We start from the raw sequence: 23650 nt of genomic DNA on the forward strand, positions 1-23650 counted from the left end.
GAAGGGCTAACCCCTGAAAATCACTCCCAAGTCATGCTTCTGTCATAATTTAATGCTTGGGGTATGAGGTAGTGTGAGGATTTTGAAGACATTTTATGTGAAGAATTTACTACAAACACTTATCTAGTAACAGTGCTAGCAGCTATAACAGTTTGGAGTCCAACATACTTTTTTTTAAAAAAGCTTAGAAGTAGCGAGCCAGCCTATCTCAAAAGAAATCACTAAGTGAGGAAAATAAATGAATCTCATTTTGTAAATTGTATCAGGAAAAAGTGAAAGCTAACAGAATTATCAAAAATAATGAAAAGTCTTTGGAAAAAAGTAAGCATTGTGTTAGAATGAAAATTAAAGGTAACAAGTTAGTATGAAGTGGAAAAGGAAGGTCAACAAAGATCAGGTAAACGTATTATATGTAAGTACATGCACTAAATGACGAACATATCTGGGCATTTTTATTACACTTATTTGATTGCCACCGTTAATTTAAAAAATAAGTTAGTAATTTGTAATATCAAATGTAAGTGCGAGTAAACTGTATAGTAAACTTCTAGACCTGTAGCTGACACACATGTGCTGTTAATTAAACATATTTATAAATGCTTATCTTTTATCTTGCCATGTATATGAATTAGCTAAGATGCACCAGTGTTGTCCACAACTCTGTGCTGGACTCTTAATGAAGGCATAAACCTGTAATAGGCTCCAGAGATGATGCACAGCAGGTAGGTTTTCTGCTATGTGTTTTCTTAGCACTTTGGAGACCTCATTAGGTGAGAAAAGCTGTTAGGAGGCTGCAGGGAGAACACTATTAAGGCAAGGTAGAAAGCTGCTGTGATAGCGGCGAGTGGCCCAATTCTTTAACAGACAAACTTAGAAAAAGAAATCATAACAAATAAGCAACTTTATGCGAATATATAGATCTGAGAATATACAGATGGCAGTCAGGAGATCAAGCTACAGGCAATTAAGCCTCTAGAGAGTTCAAATATTTTAAAAAGCAAGCGAACAAACAAAATCCCCTCTATTGAATTGTCAGTTCATAGGGGGCAGAAACACACAGTAGCCTGAAGGCTCTAATTAATGCATGCTTCTAATGATCACAATGGATCATTAAACAGCCAAGCTTATATTAGATGTTGCCACACCTCTTTCTTCCTATATTGTACTAAATATATTAAGAGCTGGAAGGAATATTAAAAGAGCATGAATAGTAGCTTAACATTATGTAACAATTTTTTGGGGCAGAAGTTTTTAAATGTTAGCTATGCTGGTCTTAAAAAGTTATGTGGCATATTGGTTAAACAAAAAACTTAAATGAGGGAAACTCATTTAAGGACATAAATAGTTTTCCCACTGCCTGTGAGGCAGAAAAGAATACAGCATGAGAAACAAAATGGAAACATAGATTTAGCATTGGAATTTCACCATCTAAGTAAGATCTATTCCTGCTACTGGAAATACTCATTGCAGAGAGCGAGAAAAAGGAAGGCTTAATAGACATAAAATACGTTGGCATTGGTTAAATTCCAGTAACTGAGCGTTTTAACAACCTCATCCTAAATCCTACATCAACCATGTTTTCTTATTAATTTATTTACATTTTCTCTTGCTATAGCAATACAAACACTAACTTTTTCCCTAGTTTCAGAAAAGCCTCACAACTGGCCATCTTGGAGAGGATGATTACATGTTTGAAATAATCAACAAGCCATATTCAGCTTTTAGTCTCATTGAATAGTAGTACTTCATTCAATTAAATGTCCCATTTGTTGATGACAATGCTCATAAAGCACAGCTTTATTTTGTGAGAGTTTATATTACAGACAATAGTTCTGAAAAATATTCATTTTGTTGGCCAGAAACAGATATCACTTTACAAAAGATTCACCTGAATAAGTTTCAGAATTCACCTGGATATTTAAAAAACACTTGAGATTCTGTCTGCCTCTAAACCCAGTACTTCAATAAAAATCTTTCACATCATACCCATTCTCAGTGCAATTTTACTCTGCTTGATAAATATTTTCTTTGACTAAGTATGTTCCTTTTTACTCCAATAATAAAGTTTTCTATGTTAACAAGATTCAATCCTAAATCTTCCCATTAGTCTTGTAGACTAATTTTACGCAAATAAACATATAAATATATCATACATTAAAATCATTGTCCTAGAAGTGACAAAACCTGAACTTATTAAGGAAATTATAACTTTTCCAGTAAGTTCCATTAATTTTAGGGATATTCAAACTATTCCATAATGGCTGAATAACCAAAAGAAGCAGTTTCACAGGGAAGCCTACACTGACAAATAATCTCAGTAAAAATAATTAACAGCTTTATACATACTCTTAAAATTTAGCATTGTTTACATACGACGACCTTTATAATTCCTTTTTGAGCTATTTCTTATTACATGCCTAGGAGAAAAATATTAATTCTGCCATAGTATTAGCACATTGACCTAAGCATTGATCATGCTTGGAAAGTATGCAACAATAAGCGTGTATACACATACGTAGACATACACACAGACATATATATATATATATATATATATATTTCCAAGACAAGTGCCTGGACTTTAACCTAAATTCAACTTTTCAGAAGTGCATTGATTTCATTTTAGCATTATTGAAATACTATCTGCTTACCACTCGAGAATGGATTTCTTTGGCATAAAGAGGGAACAAGAATTCTGATTCCCCTTCCAAGCGAAGGCCTTCTTTCGTAACTCGCAGGTGTCCCATTCCAGTCTGAGGAGAAGATGTAAGAATCATACACTTTTTATTATTGTTGTTGTATTTATTTTTTGTTCTTTTCATAAATGGAAAACTTCCAGAGCTGCCTGCCTCCACTCTATTGATAAAGATACCCATACTAATGCATTTAAAATTTTAAGAATTCCTCATTTCTTCCAAGAACTACTTTTCTTTAAGAAACCGTAGCTTTTCAGAAAAAGTTACTGAAGTTGGGATATATATATATATTTTTTTTTTCAAAATAGCCTTTGTACTTGCCTTCTAAAAACATCATAAATCAGAACACAATAAACTTTTACACATGAGCACTCACATAAAACAAACCTTATGTTAGCATCTCAAGACTTATTCTATCAATAATGTATTTACAAGGAATGCAATACTTCTGAGCCTACTGAAGAGATAGAGAGGGATTTTTATTTGCTTCCATTTTCAGTAATTTGGTCTTTCTTTTTCATTAATTTTTCATCCCTTGGTTTATTTTTCCTCTCCTCTGATTATAGGTGAAGACTCCATCTCTCACTATCATCTTCCTTTCTCTCTGTCACCTACTTGTCAGTTTTTGTACCTTCCTCTTAATCACTCCCTCCTGATTTTGGTCCAGTTGTGCTTTCCAGCCCATATCTTCTTTAATTCATTTTTGCTTTCTTTCATTGCTATGGTAGAATTGATAATGTGAAAAACGAGTGTGGAATTACTTCAGTAAGTACATCTGAGGACTTGCAGCTTAAGCTGCAAGGTATTCCACAGGTTTTTAGCTAATTTGTAAAGGATCCACTCCTCCCCCTGACATAAAAAGTGAGAAAAAATGGCAAAAAACTTGCATCATTACAGCTCTGCCACACACAATAATATTTCAAGTTAACTGCCTCAAACTGCAAGAAGCAGGTGGGAGGGCTGAATAATAAACAATAAATCCAAAAAAGTATTTCCACTACAAATATTTTTCAGATTGTTCTCCATATAAGCAGAGAAAAAGATATATGCAACAGGCCACTGATGATACATCCATAACCTGTTCATCTAATGATTATGCTGACCACCAGAAAAAGCTGTAACTTTAAGAGACTTATTTTCAAATACGGTATGTTCTTGCCAATGAGATTATATATATTATATATATATAAAACATATATTAAATAAGTTAATATATATTTCATATATAATACGTATTATATATATATGATGCTAAATAACACGTCTTACAAGTCTTCAATGAAAACTTGTAGCTATTTTCTTTCAACAGGCCCAAAGACAGAAGCAAGTTTTGCTTACATTCCGTGAGGTTAGAAACATTCATGTCAGCAGTTCACTCCACTGGAGAGTGTAACTGCAATTCTTCCTCAGCAAGGATTTATTTCAGGAAAGAGGCTTTTAGAATAGCTATTTATGGAATCTGTTATTCAGTGTCAAATATTTTATTGCTCTGAAATACATAATGTACTGACTTTTCTCAGTGGAAGTGGATACAATTTCTAAACAGACCATTGCAAAGCTTTTTAAAAGTACCTAGTATATACTGATAATCTCATGAGGCAAAACTAAAATAATGCATATAATGAGCCCCCTATGGCTTTCATAATGACAATTCCTAAGCAGCACTGAGTGATTCAGAAATATGCTTTTCTAGTGAAGACCACGGAGACTTTTTTCTAACCTGTAACACAAAACTAAGATCACTTCAACACCATAAAACCACATCGGTTTAAAGACAAACACGTTTGAAAAATATGACATGAAATATCAGGATATTCTAAAGAAATACCAGTAACAAGTGGCTCTCATTTAATTAACTAAATTTAGGATCTCATTATAGGTCTGATCTCATGCCTTTTCTCATCAGCTGAAGTAGATTATATTAACTATCAGGTTTAAACACAGTTTTCATATTTTTCCTGAAATATAAGTAACTAAATAAACAATATATTATGTAGTAAGTATAAAAACATTATTGACATTTAAGAAGGCAGAGGAAGAAGTAGCAATTAATTCTTCCTTTGAAGCAGATCGGGGAAAATTGAAAAATCTCCTGGTCTGCCTTTGGCTTTGCCAGGAAGAAACTTTAAGTAGAGATGAAAAAACTATAATTGATGTTGAAAAAGAAGATTATGCAATTTACTCAGCACACTCTTTCTAATGGATTTAGATTTTTCAGCAATGATTATTCTAAAGACGCTATATAGACAAAGGAATGTCTTTGACATCAAGAATAATGCCATGTGACAAAACTTAGCACTTTAACTTATCTATAAGTTCTTATTTTTCAGTAAATCCAGTCATATCAATCAGGGTTACCTTGCATAAGTACATCCTCAAGTATTTCCGATTTTCTTCGTAAGATATTTCATTTAAGCATTGACACAAAGCTTACATTCTCATGTATTTGAATTAGAGCCTCATTAGCCAACCTCAATGACCACTCAAGAAGTGCAAAACCAAGGAAATTTAGATTTGGGTTACCGGAACAAATTACTAGCTGCGATGACAAACAGATAAACTCTGCAACACAGATGAGAACAACAAAAATGTGGATTTCATATAATGATCCTCACTTCTTTTACCATTTTGATTGTAAACAATTATTATTTCCTTAGTACCACGATATTTGAGCATCCCAAAATTGTAAAAGTGTTGAATTACACAGTACTGTGAGATGAAGAAATTCTATTATCCCACTTTTATAATTGGTAAATTGAAGTTACATGGAATGTAAAAGAAAGGGATTTAGGATAAACAACCACCCTAATGCACTGAGATCCAACGATAAGTTCCATAAAAAGGAGTATAATAGTTACACATAATGTTCTCTCAGCAACCACTCTGCTTCCTACATTACCATTTAGGAGAAGCCAATTATTATTTATTGAGTCTTGTGACTTCCTCAGTGATGAACAACCTTGATGCTTTTAGTTTCAAGGATTTGATTCTGCTTGTATTCAAATAATGGAATAAAAATATTTCTATTGACTTGAGAAAAGGGTCCAGATATCAGTTAGACATGGACTTTGATGGAGTTATACAATAAGCTAAGTGAAAAAAAAAAAGCTTCATTAAACATAGCAGATGTATGGCAAGTCCAGATTGTTGTTATCCTGATGTTGATGCTTGAGTGTGCTTGGCCATGAGCTGTAAGTTTATTGTTGTGCATATAACCCTGAGACTCATGTTTTCTGATTGGTCAAAGCCCTCAGTGAGGCAGGGACTGAGCTGTACAGAAGAGGAGGATGAAATGGTCTCCCTGTAGACATTAAGCAGCTTTTGCAGTTGCTGCAGGGAGTTGACAGGCATGAGAACTGCTGGCAGGCGCCAAACCCTTATGCACCAAATATTTAGTATAGCACCAGTGTTCACAAAGGTGTGACCAGTTCTCATTTCAAAACTGCTAGCCATATTCTAATTGGAGGAACAGGATACAGTAGAAGCATTTTTCATCCTTTGAAAATGCGCTTGAGGAGGTAAATGCTTGTAGGAACAGACACAAGGCCTTCTATAAGAAATTCAAGCTCTGGGTGGGCTCAAGCCTTATAAAAGCCCAACAAAAGGCTCTTTGATTCAAAAATCATGGTCTAAAGGGTATTTGACAGCCATTCAGTGAATTGCCTACATAGGGATACTTCAAGCTGCCTGAAATAAGTAGCTACCACTACTAGAATCCTACATAAAACTCAGTGTGCTGTGGAAGATCTGGATGGGAAGACCATTTTGGATGGGTTAGACTCTCTTAGACTCTGGATACAATAAATGTAAAGTATTTTTCCTCTGAAAAAAGAAGAAAAAAGAAGTTCCAGAAGCAGGAACTTCTTGTTCCTTGTCTCAGGACCAAGAAAGTCACTTGGAAAGAGAAGTGCATTGCTGTGGGACTACTAGGAGTGGAAGCAAGCAGCTGTAGCTCCAGGGCTTTTGCACTCTCAGTGACTTGCTCTCAGACAGTACAGCCTCATGCTGTCTATGGCTTATGCAGTCAAAAGAACATTAGATGATATATTTGGGATTTATCTCCCAAACCAATATGATAATGTAGAAGTCTGCTGCTAAAAGCACACCTCCCTTAGAGATGAGGATGAGGCCTGAGGAACATTCATTCACTTTATGATGAGTATTTCTAGTCACCTGATTCAATCAACAGCTGTAACTTGCATTTCCCTATCAGCACAGAAACTGGTAGATGTGAGGACTTAAAATATTGGATCAATCACTCTTCTTATTATATCATATCATCATTATTTCTGCACCTTCTCAGCATTAGACTCAATTCCAGTCTTCATACTCCTTTAAACAATGGATATTAAACATCTGGTCTATGTATCAGCTAATAGCTGCACAGGAAGATGTGCATTTTTCCTGTTTTGGGGAGAGATCAAATACTGGAAAGACAGGTATATCATGTGTTAGCATGGTTACAACAATAAAACCTCTAAGTTGATTCAAACATTAGTTTTAACACACACTGAATTCACATTAAAGTAGCTCCTGTCTCAGAAGTTAGCAGCACGTTTGATTTGTAATACCTGCTCCCTGAATATTCAAATTTTCCTAACGTACTGTACTTGCTGATTGGAACCAATAATGAGATTAACTTCAGAGTAGATAGGATGCAGCATCTCCATTCAGGCAACACCTCTTCTTACTTACAAGATACTTACAACCTACTTTTACGCCAGCCCAGGGAAAGACCTTGGCAAGTTCAGACCAAGACATCATTTGTTGTGCCCCAAAGCTAGTTCAATTAATGGCTTTATAGATCCAGCTTTCACCGCAGTACTTCTTGCAGCAATTACTATTTAGAGAACTTGCTTTGCAAACAAGAGCGTACTGTTTCATTGAGATAATAGGACTGTGGGTAGAGATTGTTAAAGAGCAATCAGCAAAACAGGGTTGGTAATGAATCTGATGAAACTCTCTGTTTGACTTACAATATCTATTTTGGAGCTAAGTACGTGCTTGGTATAATAACATTACTGATGCCTCATCTCATTTTCTGTTGCAAGGACTCTATTTCCTGGGCTCAGACAGAGAAGGTTATCCGACTCCTTAGGTGACAGCGGAGTCTTTTCTGTCAAAGACATTGGTCAAATCAGAGCCCTTAGCAACAGCAAGCACTCCTTGTACAGAAGTTAGTCTCACCTGGCTTAGGGCTGGCTATGGACTAAAACACCCTTTGTGGTGATGGCTAGAATATGGGTAGGCAATATTCCACAATGTAGAAAAGCAGATGGCCACTTTGAACTCAACATTTTTGTAAGAAGATGGCTATGAAAGATGCAAATTCATTATACCATTGACATTTGCTTAGTTTCAATGAGATTTCTTTCATAAAACAGGATTAATATTTAAGATGCATTCTTTCACGATATTTTCAGGTCTTCTTTGTCCTGATATATAGAACAACAGACTGCCTTAAATAAAGAAAGATATTAATTACAGCAGGTATTACTCAAAAGGAGAAAATAGCCTCTCAAAACAGCTTCAGTTCCAGCTTCGTTTCCTTGTTCAGCAAGGATGAAATTCTGTCTCTGGCTCTGTACATTTCAAAGCTGGATAATACTCTGCTAATAAAAATACCATTACATCTGGCATTACACCTTCTGTCACCGATTTACTTGAGATTAGAAAAATACACTGGTACTTCCACTATTACATATATTTATTCAGGAATTCAGTTGTTATGTTGGCTAATTAATTTTATTATATTAACTTTTATAATTATGCAACTTAGCTAAAGAAACTGAATGAAATCTTTTCCTTTAATTTGCAAAGGTTGTCAAAAGGATTTTCTGCTGAAAACAGTGCATAATATTTATTTCTTGAATTACTCTGAGGAATAAGGGATATTTGCATGCTGTATGTGATTACACAGACTATGTACTGATTCAATATTTTAAATCCTATCATTTGTACTAAGGAACATTCATCTCATGGTCTCAGTGCTCTACACTTTGTGTAAGCACACAGTGACAAGCTTCTCCACCCTGACAGAATTTGCTGTCTAAATAGTCAAGATGATGAAAATGTGAGATGAAAAAAGGACAAAGAAGTGTTGCATTCCTCACAAAGCACTGCTGAGGAAGTCTACATCTCTGTGAAAGAAAGACTTAAATATTTTACCTTAAGTTTTGTCTTGCAGCTATCATGCAAATGTATTTTAACATGGTATTACCATATTAAATAGTAACCACTGCAGTATATTGAAATGAAAACCAGATTATCTCCAATAACAACCCAACCTCATTTTGAATTACCCAGCCTTCCCCTGATCTTAATATTACTGATCAAATAAAGTTTAAGAGCAGAATCTTAGTTACCTTTGCTACATGCAATCATGACCATTTCTTATTCATGGTACAAAAATTTATAGTGACCACAGAGATTTTACACATAAAAACATAATCACTTATTATGATGCTACTCTAATGACATTATTGATAAGGGCATTTTGGAACTCTTACTGAGTAAAATGGAAAACAAATCTTTTCAATTTTCCCTATAGTGCATCACAGCAAGCTCTACTCTAGCACTGATAAAAAAAAGGCATAAATATATGGTATGCATCAATAAAATGATAGCTTAACATGTATTTGTATAAAATAATAATACAATATACCTAAAAAATAACAGCAATGACAAGAAAATGAAATATATAGTTGGAAAGGGTGAGAGCTTTTTGCAATTTCTATTGGGTTGCAGTCTAGGACCTGATCATACGTTTTCAAAGATAGTACACTTTTTTTTTTGGTTAAAGATGAAACAAGAAAATGTCAAAAAGCAAGCCAAAACTGTTTTGTGCTCATGAAATAAATTTTTCAACATAAAAAGTCAGGAGAAAGTTTTAGGGCAATTCATGTATTTCCTAGCACAAGTAATAAGCAGTTTTAAATTCAATTACATTTCCTTTCTCTATGATTTCATTATTATTACACTTAATACACTTACATACTTTATATATACCAAAATATATATTTGAAAAAGTTTAGTAAGCAGTCAGTACAGCTACATATTAAGAAATGTAAGTATAAAGAAATATGAATTCTCATAACCATTTCGTCTGAATAGACATTAAGGCACAGATAAGGCTTTTAACTGGAAGAAATTTTAAAAGCCAAAAAGGAAATACTTTAAAATATATAAGACTGTTGTGAGATGTACATAGAATATATACGGAGATGTCACCTGAATGCTTACTAAAAAGGGAGAAGGACAACTATTGGAGAAAAAACATCAAAACCACCATTTAAACAAGTGTTCTTCCACAATCGTTTACGTACACAATTTTATTAATCATATAATTCAGATTAATCAAATGCTATAGTAAAATACATTATATATATGTACGTATATATATCACACTACTGAGAAGTCTGATAACAGATTTTCTGCAGTAAGTATCTCAATATCTTTTTTTTCAGCAATTACTCTTGGCATAAAATATTTAAATATTCGCTGTCTGATAGAGACAATGTGAGTAACTGTGGCCTGGTTGAAGGCAAATTATATTTAACTTAATAGAAAAACAGCAAAATACAGCTGTTCAGGATGATTCAGAGTAGAAACTATGGAATATTGGTGTTCTGACATAAAAATATTTTAGTAAAATTTAGGATAAGAATATGTGAATAATTAAATAAATATTTTATTTCATTTGAGTATTAAAAAATGTAACATCCTCAAAATGGCAACTAATTCCACGGAGCACACACTGTTAATGATAAAACGCATGGAGAGGCTGTACAAGTTCGTTAGTGTATGTCTTTGCAGTGAAGGAGAACTCTTACTGTCCATGAGTGTTCTTTACCGTACATTTTTATTGCTGTCTAGTCTGGTTTTAAATGTTCCAAATGATTGGGCATCTCCAATTTAATAAGGCGTGCTATTACACAGTCTAGTAAGTCTCATTGTCAGAAACTATTACTTGATTTTCAGTTACAATTTTCCTTTCTTAATTCATCACTTTCCTACTTTCATATTTTTCATAGTTTCTTAAGTAAGCCCCTACATCTTCAGTGCCTGAATTTTTCAAGTGCTTACATTGTTGTTTGTATAATTATTTGATAATAAAATGCATGTAATATTTATAGATCTAGACTGGTATAATTATCAGCCAACTATATATATAGCCATTGGTTGTAAGATTACAAATAGTTAGCTTTTCAACATTTTCTTATACAATTAAGTAGAAATTAATTGGCACTGCCTTACAGAAAACTTTGGAAAAGAATTAAAAAAATATTTTTTAATATTTGGTATATACTTGTTATTAATTGCCCCTGAGAACCCAAGAAGATTAGCAGAGTGGTATGTCTGTGATAAAAGCTTCTAGGAACTGGAATGTTGGTACAGCACTCACTAATTACAACTAAGCCAAAAGAAGAAAATACCTGTGAATAGTATTTGGAAAACTCTGTGTCCATCCTTAGGAATTGTCCTATTTATTCCAGGGCCAGAAATATCTGTGCAAGAGAAACTGGAAGTAAAGACCACTCTCTAGCCTAAATGTGCAGGGACCTTCTCAATTCTCATTACCTGTATCTTCACGTCCTGCTGAAGTGCAAGCACGAGAGCGGGCTAAACATTTGTCCTGGTCTAAGGAAGAACCATGCTTAGAATACACATGGATGGACTGGCCATTGTGTGCCTGGCCCTCCATACACCAAGTTCATGTCTTGCTAAGGTGATCCAGAGAATGTTCTAAGGCTTAGTCGTAGGGTTTGACTTTCCTCTTTTTAGAAACTCAAACCCAAGTAAGGTTTAAGTAAGGTAGGAGAACATGGGATTCAACGGAGATCTGAATCCTGCTTCTTAATGCCTTCTACTGAGCAGCTAATCTCTATAAAGCTTTGAGATGCTGAGTGTTGTATAGAACATTGTTACAGATAACAGTGAACACTGTTCAGTTCTTCCAGATTGGCTGCCAGTCACGCAGCCTTCCACAGACATGTCAATACGGAGCCTGTACATTGGGCAAGTGGAATTTGTATGTTGGGCAATTACTACTGGAGATACTAAAATAGTTTAAAAATCAAATTCCAAAATCTAGGTCATCAAAAGTCCTCCTCACTTGTCCAACAGATCCAGGTGTACTCTATATTCTTCCAGTTGAATTATCTGATCATCATTGGTCATGAACACAACCAAAATGTCACAAGTGACCATCTTATGCATAAAGTCTATGAGGATAAAGAGTGGCCATATGAAGAGGTAGTGATGTCCTTTTGCTGAAGAACAAGTGGTTGCAGGACTCAACTGGGCTGTTGCGCTCCCAGATTAAAATTCCTCCTTTCCATGGGAAAATCTGATCTTGTATTATCGTAGGCTTGATGTTGGGAATCTTTTCCTCTCTCTTCTTCTCATTTGTTCTACTTCATATAAATTCATTACATATTAATTGGAGCAGAAGCTGTAACAGAAGCTTCTGTCTCCAAGGTGAGTGCTGTAATCATCTGACAGCTAAAGCATGTGTTATCTCCAGCCCAGTAAAAAATTAGTTATTCCATATAAATCAAACCAGTCCCAGTTAGAAAGACTGAGAAATCCCTAATTCTATAGTCTATGCCACAATAAAGATTTGGAAAAGAACAATGAGAGTAAGGAGTATCCTTGCATTCAATATATTCACTATTTTTCTAGTTAAATATTTTAGGATCTGAGAGTGTCTAGACGGATGCATTTTCATCTCATGTGATAGCATCTAGTCTAGTATAACTGATGGCCTTAAAACTGAAATGTTGTAAGAGTCAGTGAACCATTTTAAAATTATGCAGCCATTTTAATCAATTAAGACAACAAGGTAAAAGAGGAAACTAATGTATTTTTTCCTGTGACGCATTTCTCTTCTCTTTGTCAGAGGCATAAGAAAGATTAATAATGAGCTTTTCAGAGCAAATCACTAGTGTAACATTATTTATAGAAAAAAAGAGACTCTGTCTCGGCAAAATCAGATGACCAACCACAAGACAAAGCTTTTTAAAAACAAAAATGATACTAAGGTTTGTCATTATCTCTCTTCTGTTGGGAGGCTCAAAACTGGAGGCTTTATTATATGCATGTCTAATGAGTGCTGTGTAAAGTGAGATAATCACTTCTCATGGTCTCTGCCCTGTTCACACAGCCCAGGGAGCTCCTGGCCTTCATTGCTGCCAGAGTCACTGCTGTCTCACGCTCAGTTTGCCGCCCACCAACCCCCAGGGCCTTCTCCACAGAGCTGCTCCCAGGCAGGCAATCCCAGCATGTGCTGGGTCCAGGGGCTCTTCCTTTCCAGGACCAGGATTTGCATTTGTCCTTGCATTTCATAAGGCTGGACCATTCTTCCAGCCCCTCTAGGCTCCTCTAAATGTCAGCCCAAGCCTTGGAAGTATTGAGTGGTACACTCAAATTGGTACCATCTGCAAATCCAGTGAGCAAGCATTCTGTCACCTTTTCTAAGTCATTGATAAAGTTGTTAAGAAGGACCAGTGCCAGGATAGACCCCTGCAACTCTTATTACTAGCCTCCATGTCGAGTACAACACAGTAATAACTACCTTCTGAGCCTGACCATCCAGCCAGTTTTTTTTCTCTCATCTGGTTGTCCACCCTTCATGGCTGTAATGTCCTAACTAGGGTACAAGATAATTTTGGGACACTGGCAAAAGCCTTGCTAAAGTCAAGGTAAGTGACATCTGATGCCCTCCTGTTATCTATAAATCCAGATATTTTATTGTAGAAGGTAATGACATTGGTCAGGCATCATTCACTCTTGGTAAATCCATGCTGACTGTTCCTCATTACCTCACTCTCCTTCCTGGGCCTTGAAATGTCTTGAAGAGGACCTGTTCCATCATTTTCCCAGCGACTGAAGTGAGGCTGTGCAGGTCATAATCCACCAGATTGTCCTTTTGGCCTCTTTTTTTTGTGAAGACAAGTGCAACACTTGTGCCTTCCCAATCATTGAGGATCTCCCTGGTTTCCATAACCTTTCAAACATAGGAGAGGGCGACTTTGCAAGAGAATCAGACAGTTCTCCCTGCATCAATGGATGCAGTCTATCTTACTGCCTTTATAAGTCTTAACTAAAGCTAAGCTTTGGCTTTCCTGACACAGGAAGCCTGTTGGAGTTAAAACCTGAGATGCTGTCCCTCCAAGCTCCAGGAGATTAAAAGAAAAGAAGAATGAAACATATCTGATACCTGCAAATCAATTTGCACAACTTGGGGATGCTCATATGCTAGGTAATTGGGACAGGAATATACTCTCTGTTCGGGTTATTCCCTAAAAGGTCTAGATTTTATGAAATGAAATTAAATTCTGTTAAGTCATGTTCATTTTTGCTGAAGACCTCTCAAACAATGGAGTTTAGAAAGTCTCTTTCATCATCCTTCAGAACTTCTACAAGGAGATTAAAATCTATTCATCTTGCAGCATGTCTATGTCCTATTTATGTTCTTTATCGGCTTAGCTTGTTTGCTAGAATTTCTCAGACTCTTTTTTTTTGGAATTGAGAGAGAAGATGTGTGTATGGATTAATTCTGTGCCAGAGCTTGCTGAACCTCTGTTCATAGTTTCATTATTATTTTAATCTGGAGCTATGAATAGACATAGCAGGTGATTTTTGTATACTGCAAGTTATTATTTAATGAAAGATTTAAGGATGCTCTACAGAAAAAGGAAAAAGAAAATCATCCTGTAAAATAAACTTTGAGGTCTAACTAACAATTTTATCAACTTTGAGTGGGCTTATAAAAAGGACTGTGCTATAGAACTATAGCAATCGATTACTAAAGCACCAACAAATGCAAAACTGTTTTCCTAATAAAATTACATACTACAATCATCTTACATTTAAAGTTTTCATGGAGGATAAACTCTCTTCAGAACTGTAATATAAAAATACCTTTTTTAATGTTTATCATGTTTTTTCTAAATAAATTTCTCAACCTTAGTAAGTATACAACTTTTTTTCTTGCATTATTTTGAAGAGAAACATTTTTTGATATTTTGTTAGCTATTAATACTCTAATATTCTTATCAGGGATAATATTTGAATGTATTTTTTTAAAACTAGGATTTGAATACTTTTGAAGTATTAGCTAAAAATACAATATATATTATTAAACATAAGTAGTATAATCTCTACGTAATTAATTGATATAAAAGTATCATCACAGCTGCCAGACTAACATTTGCCAAGTAACTGACTGCATAAGATAATATTTCACAATTACTTTAAAACTCTTCCCAATAAGGGGTATGCTTAATTGGATAAGTAGGACAATCAATCAACTGATTTCCTAAAAAGCAAATACCTGTTAGCTTTGAACTTAAGAACCCTAAAAATCTATTCCTGTGACTAATTTCATCAGGAAAAGGATTTGATGATCGTGTTGGTAATTTCTATGACTCTCATTCTTTACAAACAGTATTTCCTTAGACCCAAAAAAGGACCGCGATGCTTCAATCACACTTCCAGACTTTGAACATGAAGTTAACCCCTATACTCTTTCTTAGAGGCCAGTATGGCTTCTCTGAATGATGCTTCTGGTATCTTCAGAGGTACTTCTTGTCTTGACAAATATACTTCATTAAAACCATACCCAGCAAAAAAAGTTCTCTGTTCTTACCAACACCTCACACATATTTTTGTTGAGGATTGTGACATACACGTGTACTTTGCACAAATGTTCTTATAGTTGGTATTTAGCTGAAACATACATGTTTCCCTAAAATTATCCCAAATGAATGGAGGCATTACAGTTAAGTCAGTTTATCCAGGTATGTCATGAATACAGATTCTTTAACCAAGAACTAGGAAAACTCTTATAACCACTGCATTCCTAATCCACCCTGTGAAACAATGTGAGCCTGCACTACTTGAGCTGTGATTCCACTGCTCCTGTTGCCAAGGTGGAAGGATGCTGGGCCTCAGCAGATCAAGACACTCAGTGCCTTCCTCAGAGATAATTAGTAGGAGATAGGAGTTTCTAGAAGTGGGGCTTCTGGTGCTATTTATTTAGTGCTGACTGATACTGGAGAAGAACTACCCAGTTTCATACAGTGAAACCAAACCAACAGAAAATAATTTTTAGAACTCCTTAAAAAGTCTGAGCCACACAGAAAAAAAAAATTTAAGTTATTCACGTTCTCTGTGATTCATGATGTGCAGTCACCAAGTGCACATCTTCCATGTGAACTCCATAACAGAAAAATTATATGTGATCTAAGATGTTCTGCATTGTAATCTGTATGACAGTAACAGTGCTGAAAAGAATTTATGTGGAGGAAGAAACTTGTGGGAGTTCACGCAGTAGTAACCATATTAGTTAGTAGCACTTAAAATTAACCTACTTTATAGTAAGAGAAAGGGAAGCATAGAAATGCTTCTATGAAGATAAAATGGCTTTCATTTAATGACAGAAGCATAATAACAATAGATAATGGGAACTTTCATGTAACACTTTCTTTAGTAGCAGGAGCAGAGCTGTAGGAATTTACTATTATTGTTTTTCTTCCAACAAGTCTATTCATATCATCTGTGCATCACGGCTGCATGTTAGAAAGTAATTAGCTCAGCTGCAATATTCACTGATGCATTTCATTGCATTCTGACTAAAGCTACATCTTGCAGACTTCTGAAAGTTATCTTTTAATCTACTACATGCAAAATTACATTATAAATATTAAAATATATATGACAGTGGAAAGTTACTAAATTTATTCCTCAGTAATACAGCTGCTTAGCCTTAAGCACAAAGTAGTAATAATTACCTCCAAGCTGTCATTAATTGTGCAAATAAATTGTTAAATTTTAGATGCTAATGAGAAAGAAGCTAAGAAAAACCAGCAACTCTCAGCAATATTTTAACACTAAGGAATTCTGTATGAGATAAAATTACAGAAAACACATTTATAAAATACAAACTGAACAGAGACTATGACATAACATTAAAATACATTCTCTTAGAATGGACGGAATTCACTTCAATATAAGGTATCTACAGCCACAGTATTTTAAAGATTACTTCCAATACAGGAATTACAGATCAGTAAGTATGTTCAAAGATAGATATTTCTTATATACTTTCAATCAAAGTACAAATTACAATTGAGAAGGAGGAAAAAAGAACCTTCTATTACATACAGAGAAGCTGATGTGCATACGAAATAAGTGAAGTGGTGAAGCAGGGAAAAGAATATGAAAGAATGGAAAATAAAAGGGGAGACTTACTGGAGAGAACCACATCACTTTAAGAATCCAAATTGTCAAAGAAAAATTCACAACTAGGACGATAAGCAGAAGGAGGACAAACAGGTAGAGGCAACGCTTTCTCCAGCCATAAATTCCAATTTTGTAGACATATTCATTCTTCGGCCTCTCTAGGCTAGTGCCTGGTGTTGTTGTTGTGTATTGTTCACGTACCATCTGCTATGTAAGGAAAAAAAAAAAAAAAAACTGCTTAGTTGTTTGAGTTAAATTAAAAATATTTATATAAAACCTGAGGAAAATATGAAGACATAGTTGTAATACCAAGTTACTAAAAACTAGACACTCGAATGAAGTTTTAGCTGGAAAGCATTTTCATCATGTCCCACTCAAATTACACTTACATCTTACTTTTTGGTACACACCATGTGATGTTTTAATATATTTTAAATTAGATTTTAATTTATTTTATCCTGTATAGAATGGCAACACATTCCTCCCATTTGTCATAATATTCTAATTCTCTCATCACAAAATATTTCATATGATCATACCATAATACGCGGCTCACAGAACAATATTATTTTACTGTAAAAATAGTTGAAAGTGGAAATGGTATGTTGTAAGTACAGGTTTAAAAACACTTCTACATATTCTTTCCTCAATTCAGTTAGAAAATACATTTTTTGTGTTGCAAAATTTAACTGCGTACCACTGGAATGTCAAAATACGTTAAGCTTCAGAATCTGTATATAAAGAAATGAAATGGTTCTTAATAATGTAAAGGAAATAATGATTTCTCAATTTATCATCTAGTCATATTTAAAGTTTAATTAGAAATAAAAACATTACTTACTGGGTTTAAACAACTTCCTTCACTTTGTATTATAGTTCTTAAAGAAGCATTTGAATGTAAAGAAATCTTACCAGATTGAACGTCCTTAAAACATGAGGATACTCACTATCTTTCACCTTTACAGCACAGACACCACCACCAATTCAAACCATTCATTAAAACTTATAATTTCAGCCCAGAGAACAAAATCCCAGCAGCTGAAGCTGCTTATCTAGAACAACAGTAGGCAACATCTGACTCATTTTCACTGACATAAAACAAAAAAACCCAACCCAACCATGGATGTCAAAAAGAAAATAGGTATTGGAGGTTCAAGTACTCCCTATGAGCCAGGTATATCCACAGGCATCTTATCTCCAAAAACTACAATATAATGTTCCCATATGAGAGCGCCTTCAGACAGGTTTCACCCAAGGTCTCCTCTCAATTCTGAATTTACTCCTGGGAGTGAGATCACTGTGCTCTGCACACACAAATTTCCAAACATGATTAAATTACATCCATGCCCAGCTGCTGAATTACTCCAGGTCGTTAAACCTCTTTTCAAGTCTCCTGCAGAGCCATCCTGTGTCTGTAACAAGCTTGAAGCTCTCAGTTCTTACCCTCATCTATAGAAATATGTCATTTTTTGTTCCTGTAGCTTCCTATCAAACTACAAGACAGAGAGCACAATATAGTTTACAACTGAACAGCAGTTCATGCACTATCTCTATGTATATACTCATTATTATTCTTACTTCTGCACCACCATTAAAAAAATCTTTTAATTTGTTGTTTATTTATATTAAATAATACTTGATCATTATCAGTTCATAATGTAACTGTGCTACAGCCATTATGGGATATTCTAATTAATTCTAATTAATTTGTTGCTGCTATCAGCTTCAGTTGCTCATACTGATATATAAATATCAGTATTCTGTATACATCTTTTCATCTGCTGAAAATGCTGAAAATACAGAAAATAGTATAATGATTTATTAATGGAGAATCTTAGATTCTGAAATAGCTTGGCTTAACATTACTGCAAAACATTGTAGATTTACAAGATGGTACTTAATATTCATTGCATGAACTATGTTTGTTCAAAACTATCAGATTATATTTTTAAGTTCCATGTATTACTCAAGGACCTAGTACTGATTACAGGATACTGTTTATATATTAATTGCTACTACATTTTTTTTTCTGTCTTTCTGCTAATCATTGTATAAGAAACAATATCACTCACAGAGAAGTTGCCTCTTATCTTAAGGGCACCTTACCATGCTCTGCCAAGTAAGACAAATCAGGACATTTATACAGACAATGGCTTTCACAAAATGCTTAGAAAAACCTTTACCCTTTCTTCCACCCAGATTCCTCCTGGACACTGTAACTTATGGGATAGGATGCAGTAACTGTTACCTGGTGACAACAACAGATCAACTTTAAGAAATAACCCGTGCAGGTCTTGATCAGGTATAGTTCACCTACCTATGAACATATGGCATCCTCGGAGTTTCTTATTGCTTCCTTCCTTACACAGACCTTCTAGGTGTCAGCATAACAAGAAAGGAGACAGATGACAGCTACAGAAATTTCTGTAGTAACAGAAGCCTCCTTCACAAGATAGACTGCTTTTTTTTTTTTTTCAAGGAGACAAATAAAATCTACTTCTAAGAACACTCAAAAGGTTATTTCAATAGGGCTGTGGGGAAATGGACCATCCTTCAGAAACTGCACATCTCATGAAGTTAGGTGAGCCTCCTGCAACAAATCTCTAGCTGTGGCATCTCAGCTTTGCTTATTCCTTGTGTTGCTGTCTGCTACATCTTCAAGGCAAATTTTGCAATAAACACCATTTGATAGAGTAAATTAATTCTCAGATCTTCATGTTTTTAAGTCAGCCTCATCACAGTGAGTCTCTGAGGTTGGGATTCATCTCACAATGTCAGATATCAAAAATTTAGCCTTCAGTATCTAAGCCTGTCAACCTGGGCTTCCTTTTTGGTCAACAGAGATAAACCTAGCCCTGCTGGGAATTATTTATCTGACTTTTAAAAATGTATACTCTAGATATCCAATGAACTGCATCTTAGATGTGTTTAAATTCTCTCCATAAAAAGAGAAATAAAGAGAACCTGGATGATTTTTTCATATGTTTATACCTATGTTGTAGACATAAGCATTTGGTCAAATAAATTCCAACCAGAATGATTTCCAGAAGGCACTAATTTAAAAAGAAGATAGGATTCTTTTCATTCCTGTTCTCCTCTGTTCCATTTTTAACCTGTTGTAAAATGTTTATTGTGTGATTTGGGTTTTTTATACATAATGTATCATGTACTGCTGTTAATGAGGTGAGGTCAAAATCCATTATGCATTTCACCAAAAAGCCTATGAGTTTTGTGATTGTTTTCAGCCCTTCAGAAATTCCACAGGGGACACATCCCAGTGCAGCGTTGTTCCCTGCACAAATTATTTTTTCCTGACAGAAAACAGTTCTGAGCATTACTAATACTGCCAAAAATTGCTTTGGTCCTAACAAATGGGTAATGCTGGCCTAGACAACTGACTGCTATGAAAAGGATTAAACTTTTCTACTTAATATAATATTTCATTATTTTTAAGAGAATTAGTGGCTCAGTACCAAGTAATTACAAGGGAAATCCTTTAAGAATTGATACTGTTGGTCTGTTTCTTCTGGAAGAATCAACTTACCATATTACTGACTTACATGTTCATGAGCTGAAATTACATAGGAGAATAATCTCAGACCTGTCTGGAGAAGTCAGAGAGAAATTCTTTTATAGGTTTGGGCTGTTTTAGATAGTTGGGCTGAAAGGAAAACCGTCGACAAGCAGATCTCATAGCTGGCTGACAGGATTCAAGAGAGACTCTTAAACAACAGATCTTTAGTATGATGATGATGAAAAATGCGGTTTGTAAATGGAATAACCAAGACACTGTAAATTGATTGTGCAGGAGCATACTAAACAGACATCAAGAGAGAAGTGGTTACTGATACACCTGGATGTGCCCAAATTTGTTGGAGAAGCAAGAAGCTTGCACAATGAACAATGACTTTGGTAACTGTTATCTTTATATTCTTTTACAAGGAGGCAACATACTGTGACAAACTACAAAGAGTAAGAAACGTCCTGGCAAACTATAGTGCAGATAAAATCATAGAATCATAGAACTGTCTAGGTTGAAAGGGACCAACATAGATCATCAAGCCCAACCATCAACCTAACACTGACAAAAATCACCACTAAACCATGTCACTTAAGCACTACGCCTACCTGTCTTTTAAATACCTTCAGGGATGGTGATTCCACCACTTCCCTGGGCTGCCTGTTCCAATGTTTGATGACCCTTTTGGTGTAGAAATTTTTCCTAATATCCAATGTAAGATGAATGGCATCTCAGTTTCAGAATGAAAATTCTGACATCATTCAAATGCGCCATGAAAATATGCATTATTTGGATCATGCCAGCAGTACCATAAAAATAAAAAAGTCTTCTACTTAATTGGAATTGGAATTTCTCAGTGCTCCTACTCGAGGGCCCAGATAATCAGAAGTCAAATAGGATTAAGGTCAACTACTTGCATATTCTTTATGGATTTTTTTATATGTGGCCATAATTCCCGGGACTGAGCTCTATCATGGTAATTTGCTATTTGAAAGTATTTTCCAGTTGTCATCATCTGTTTCACTGGCATCCTTTTTTATCCAATTACTTCTTCCCCATTTGCTGATTTAAAAGAGATACTGAATGCTAATTAGCTGCCAAAAGATTTGTCATAGATTTTAAATGATAGATGTAGCTTGTGAGTTACTTGTACACTGCAGGCAGTTTGACCGTGTGAGATTTTCTCACATGTTCATGGGTGACTTGGAAGTGTTGCATGTAGTGCATGAAATTCATGTTTATGGGAATACATATATGAGCTGCTGGTGATGTAAAGAGCTGTACGTTCTTTACACTGTGTTACTAAAGCTGCCGCCTAAAAGTATGTAGCCATGACAGAACATTTCCCTGGATCTATTCCACCCTTTTCCATGCAAGACTTCGAGACTGGCCCCTCTGATCTGCACGATTCAGTGGTCCAGGAGATTTTTATATTAGTACCTTGATATTGAAAACCTGTCCATCTATAATGTTACTGTTGGATTTAGGTTAGCTTAGGCATCAAGTTCAAAAATCTATTCTGATAGCTCTGGAATATTCAATTAAGACAGCTGTATTTTGAAGAAGGAATTTGCAAACTTATCAGTAAGCCTGCTTGGGAAAGCAAGCCTGTGTAGCAGCTTGTTAATTGTATTGTTTTTAGGAATTATTTATCTGTAGGAATTACTGAAAACAGAACACCATTTCACTCGGTTCATTTCAATTGTAAAAATATTTTCACTGTTTTTGTTCATAAATGGCCATGCTGTTTTCTTGAACATAAATAAGATTCTTCTTAATGTGCAATCAGAACGGTGTTACTCAAGTACTTTGTCAGGTTGTCATAAAGCAACTAATAATAATAAACTATTAAACTAAGATAAATAAACTATTAATATTATTTAATGATATTAAACTATTAAAAAGCATAATTTAAACAGAAAAGTACTTGTTTAATGCTAATAACCAATTATAATTCAAGTAATAATTATATAATTATTAGCATTTTATATTTTTGAACTGTTTCCAAGTGTGTTGGGATTTTCAGCAAAGACACAAAAAGCTTAGCACTCGAAAGAACCTTTACAAGTCAGAGTTAAGATGAACTGGTGAGGTTTCACGAAGAAATCTGCACCACTGATGCTCATACTACACATGTTCTTTAGAAATGGAATGTCAGTCATCAATGAGTCTACTCTTCTTAATGAGTAACGATTGAGGGAGATGGAACTTTTTAGTTTGAGGAAGAGAAGACTGAGGGGTGACCTCATCACTCTCTACAACTACTTGAAAGGACACTGTAGAGAGGCTGGTGCTGGTCTCTTCTCATAAGCAACTAGCGACAGAACAAGAGGGAATGGATTCAAGCTGCAACAGGGTAGGTTTAGACTGGATATTAGTAAGAAATTCTGCACAGAAAGAGTGGTCAGACACTGGAATAGGCTGCCCAGGGAGGTGGTTGAGTCACCATCTTTGGATGAGTTTAAGAGTCGTTTAGATGTGGTGTTGGGGGATATGGTGTAGGGGAGAACTTTGTAGAGCAGGGTAGATGGTTGGACTCGATTATCCCAAGGGTCTTTTCCAACCTGATTGATTCTATTGATTTTATGATTCTCTCTCTACGTGAAGTATGTACATTTGCATGCAAGAAAATTCACAGTATGTGAGGGATGAAAGAGGTGATAGTGCTAAACAAAAACAATTCAGTAGAAAGACCATTTTAGTAATTTAAAAGAAATTCTTGTGCCATTATAAACAAACTGTAAACTGAAATAAAACAACCTGTCAACTCAGGCAACAGGGAACTACTTTTACAATCTGCATACAGTATCTTCATGGAACATTATGTTCAATAATGTTGTTTTTATATAATGCATTGGGCTAGATGTGTATTATTATATAGTATGAACATCAAAAGTACGTTAAGGTTCACACTTTGGTGCCATTCAGGCATGCACACTTTTGTCTTTGTGGAGGACAGAAGCGGGAAATAGGTGCAGCTGGAGTATTTTGCTGACAAAGGAAAACCAATTGAGGCAAACCTGTTGTTCAGAGAAAAAAAATAGATAGAAAAGAAACAAAACTTTTTGAATCCATATGGAAAAGCTTTCAAGACAAAATCAGAAACGCAGAGAAACTCAAACTCTCATGACTAGACATAGATTTTCTAATTCCTTTCAATCCTCTGTCATTCCAACATATTGTATTT

At 35.0% G+C, this 23650-nt stretch overlaps 1 protein-coding gene across 1 annotated transcript in view; it reads right to left on the reverse strand.

Moving 5' to 3' along the window:
- Positions 1 to 23650, reverse strand: part of SGCG (sarcoglycan gamma) — a 149661-nt gene that overhangs the window by 65763 nt on the left and 60248 nt on the right. Inside the window, exons 3-4 of the mRNA XM_014965843.1 lie at positions 16953 to 17150; positions 2652 to 2753 (exon numbers count right to left, since the gene is read on the reverse strand). Coding sequence (XP_014821329.1) covers positions 2652 to 2753; positions 16953 to 17147 — 297 coding nt within the window. The 5' untranslated portion in view covers positions 17148 to 17150. The remainder of the gene's footprint in view (positions 1 to 2651; positions 2754 to 16952; positions 17151 to 23650) is intronic.

This window comes from Calidris pugnax, unplaced genomic scaffold (genome assembly GCF_001431845.1).
Source record: "Calidris pugnax isolate Ruff unplaced genomic scaffold, ASM143184v1 scaffold20, whole genome shotgun sequence".
Lineage (NCBI taxonomy): Eukaryota > Metazoa > Chordata > Aves > Charadriiformes > Scolopacidae > Calidris > Calidris pugnax.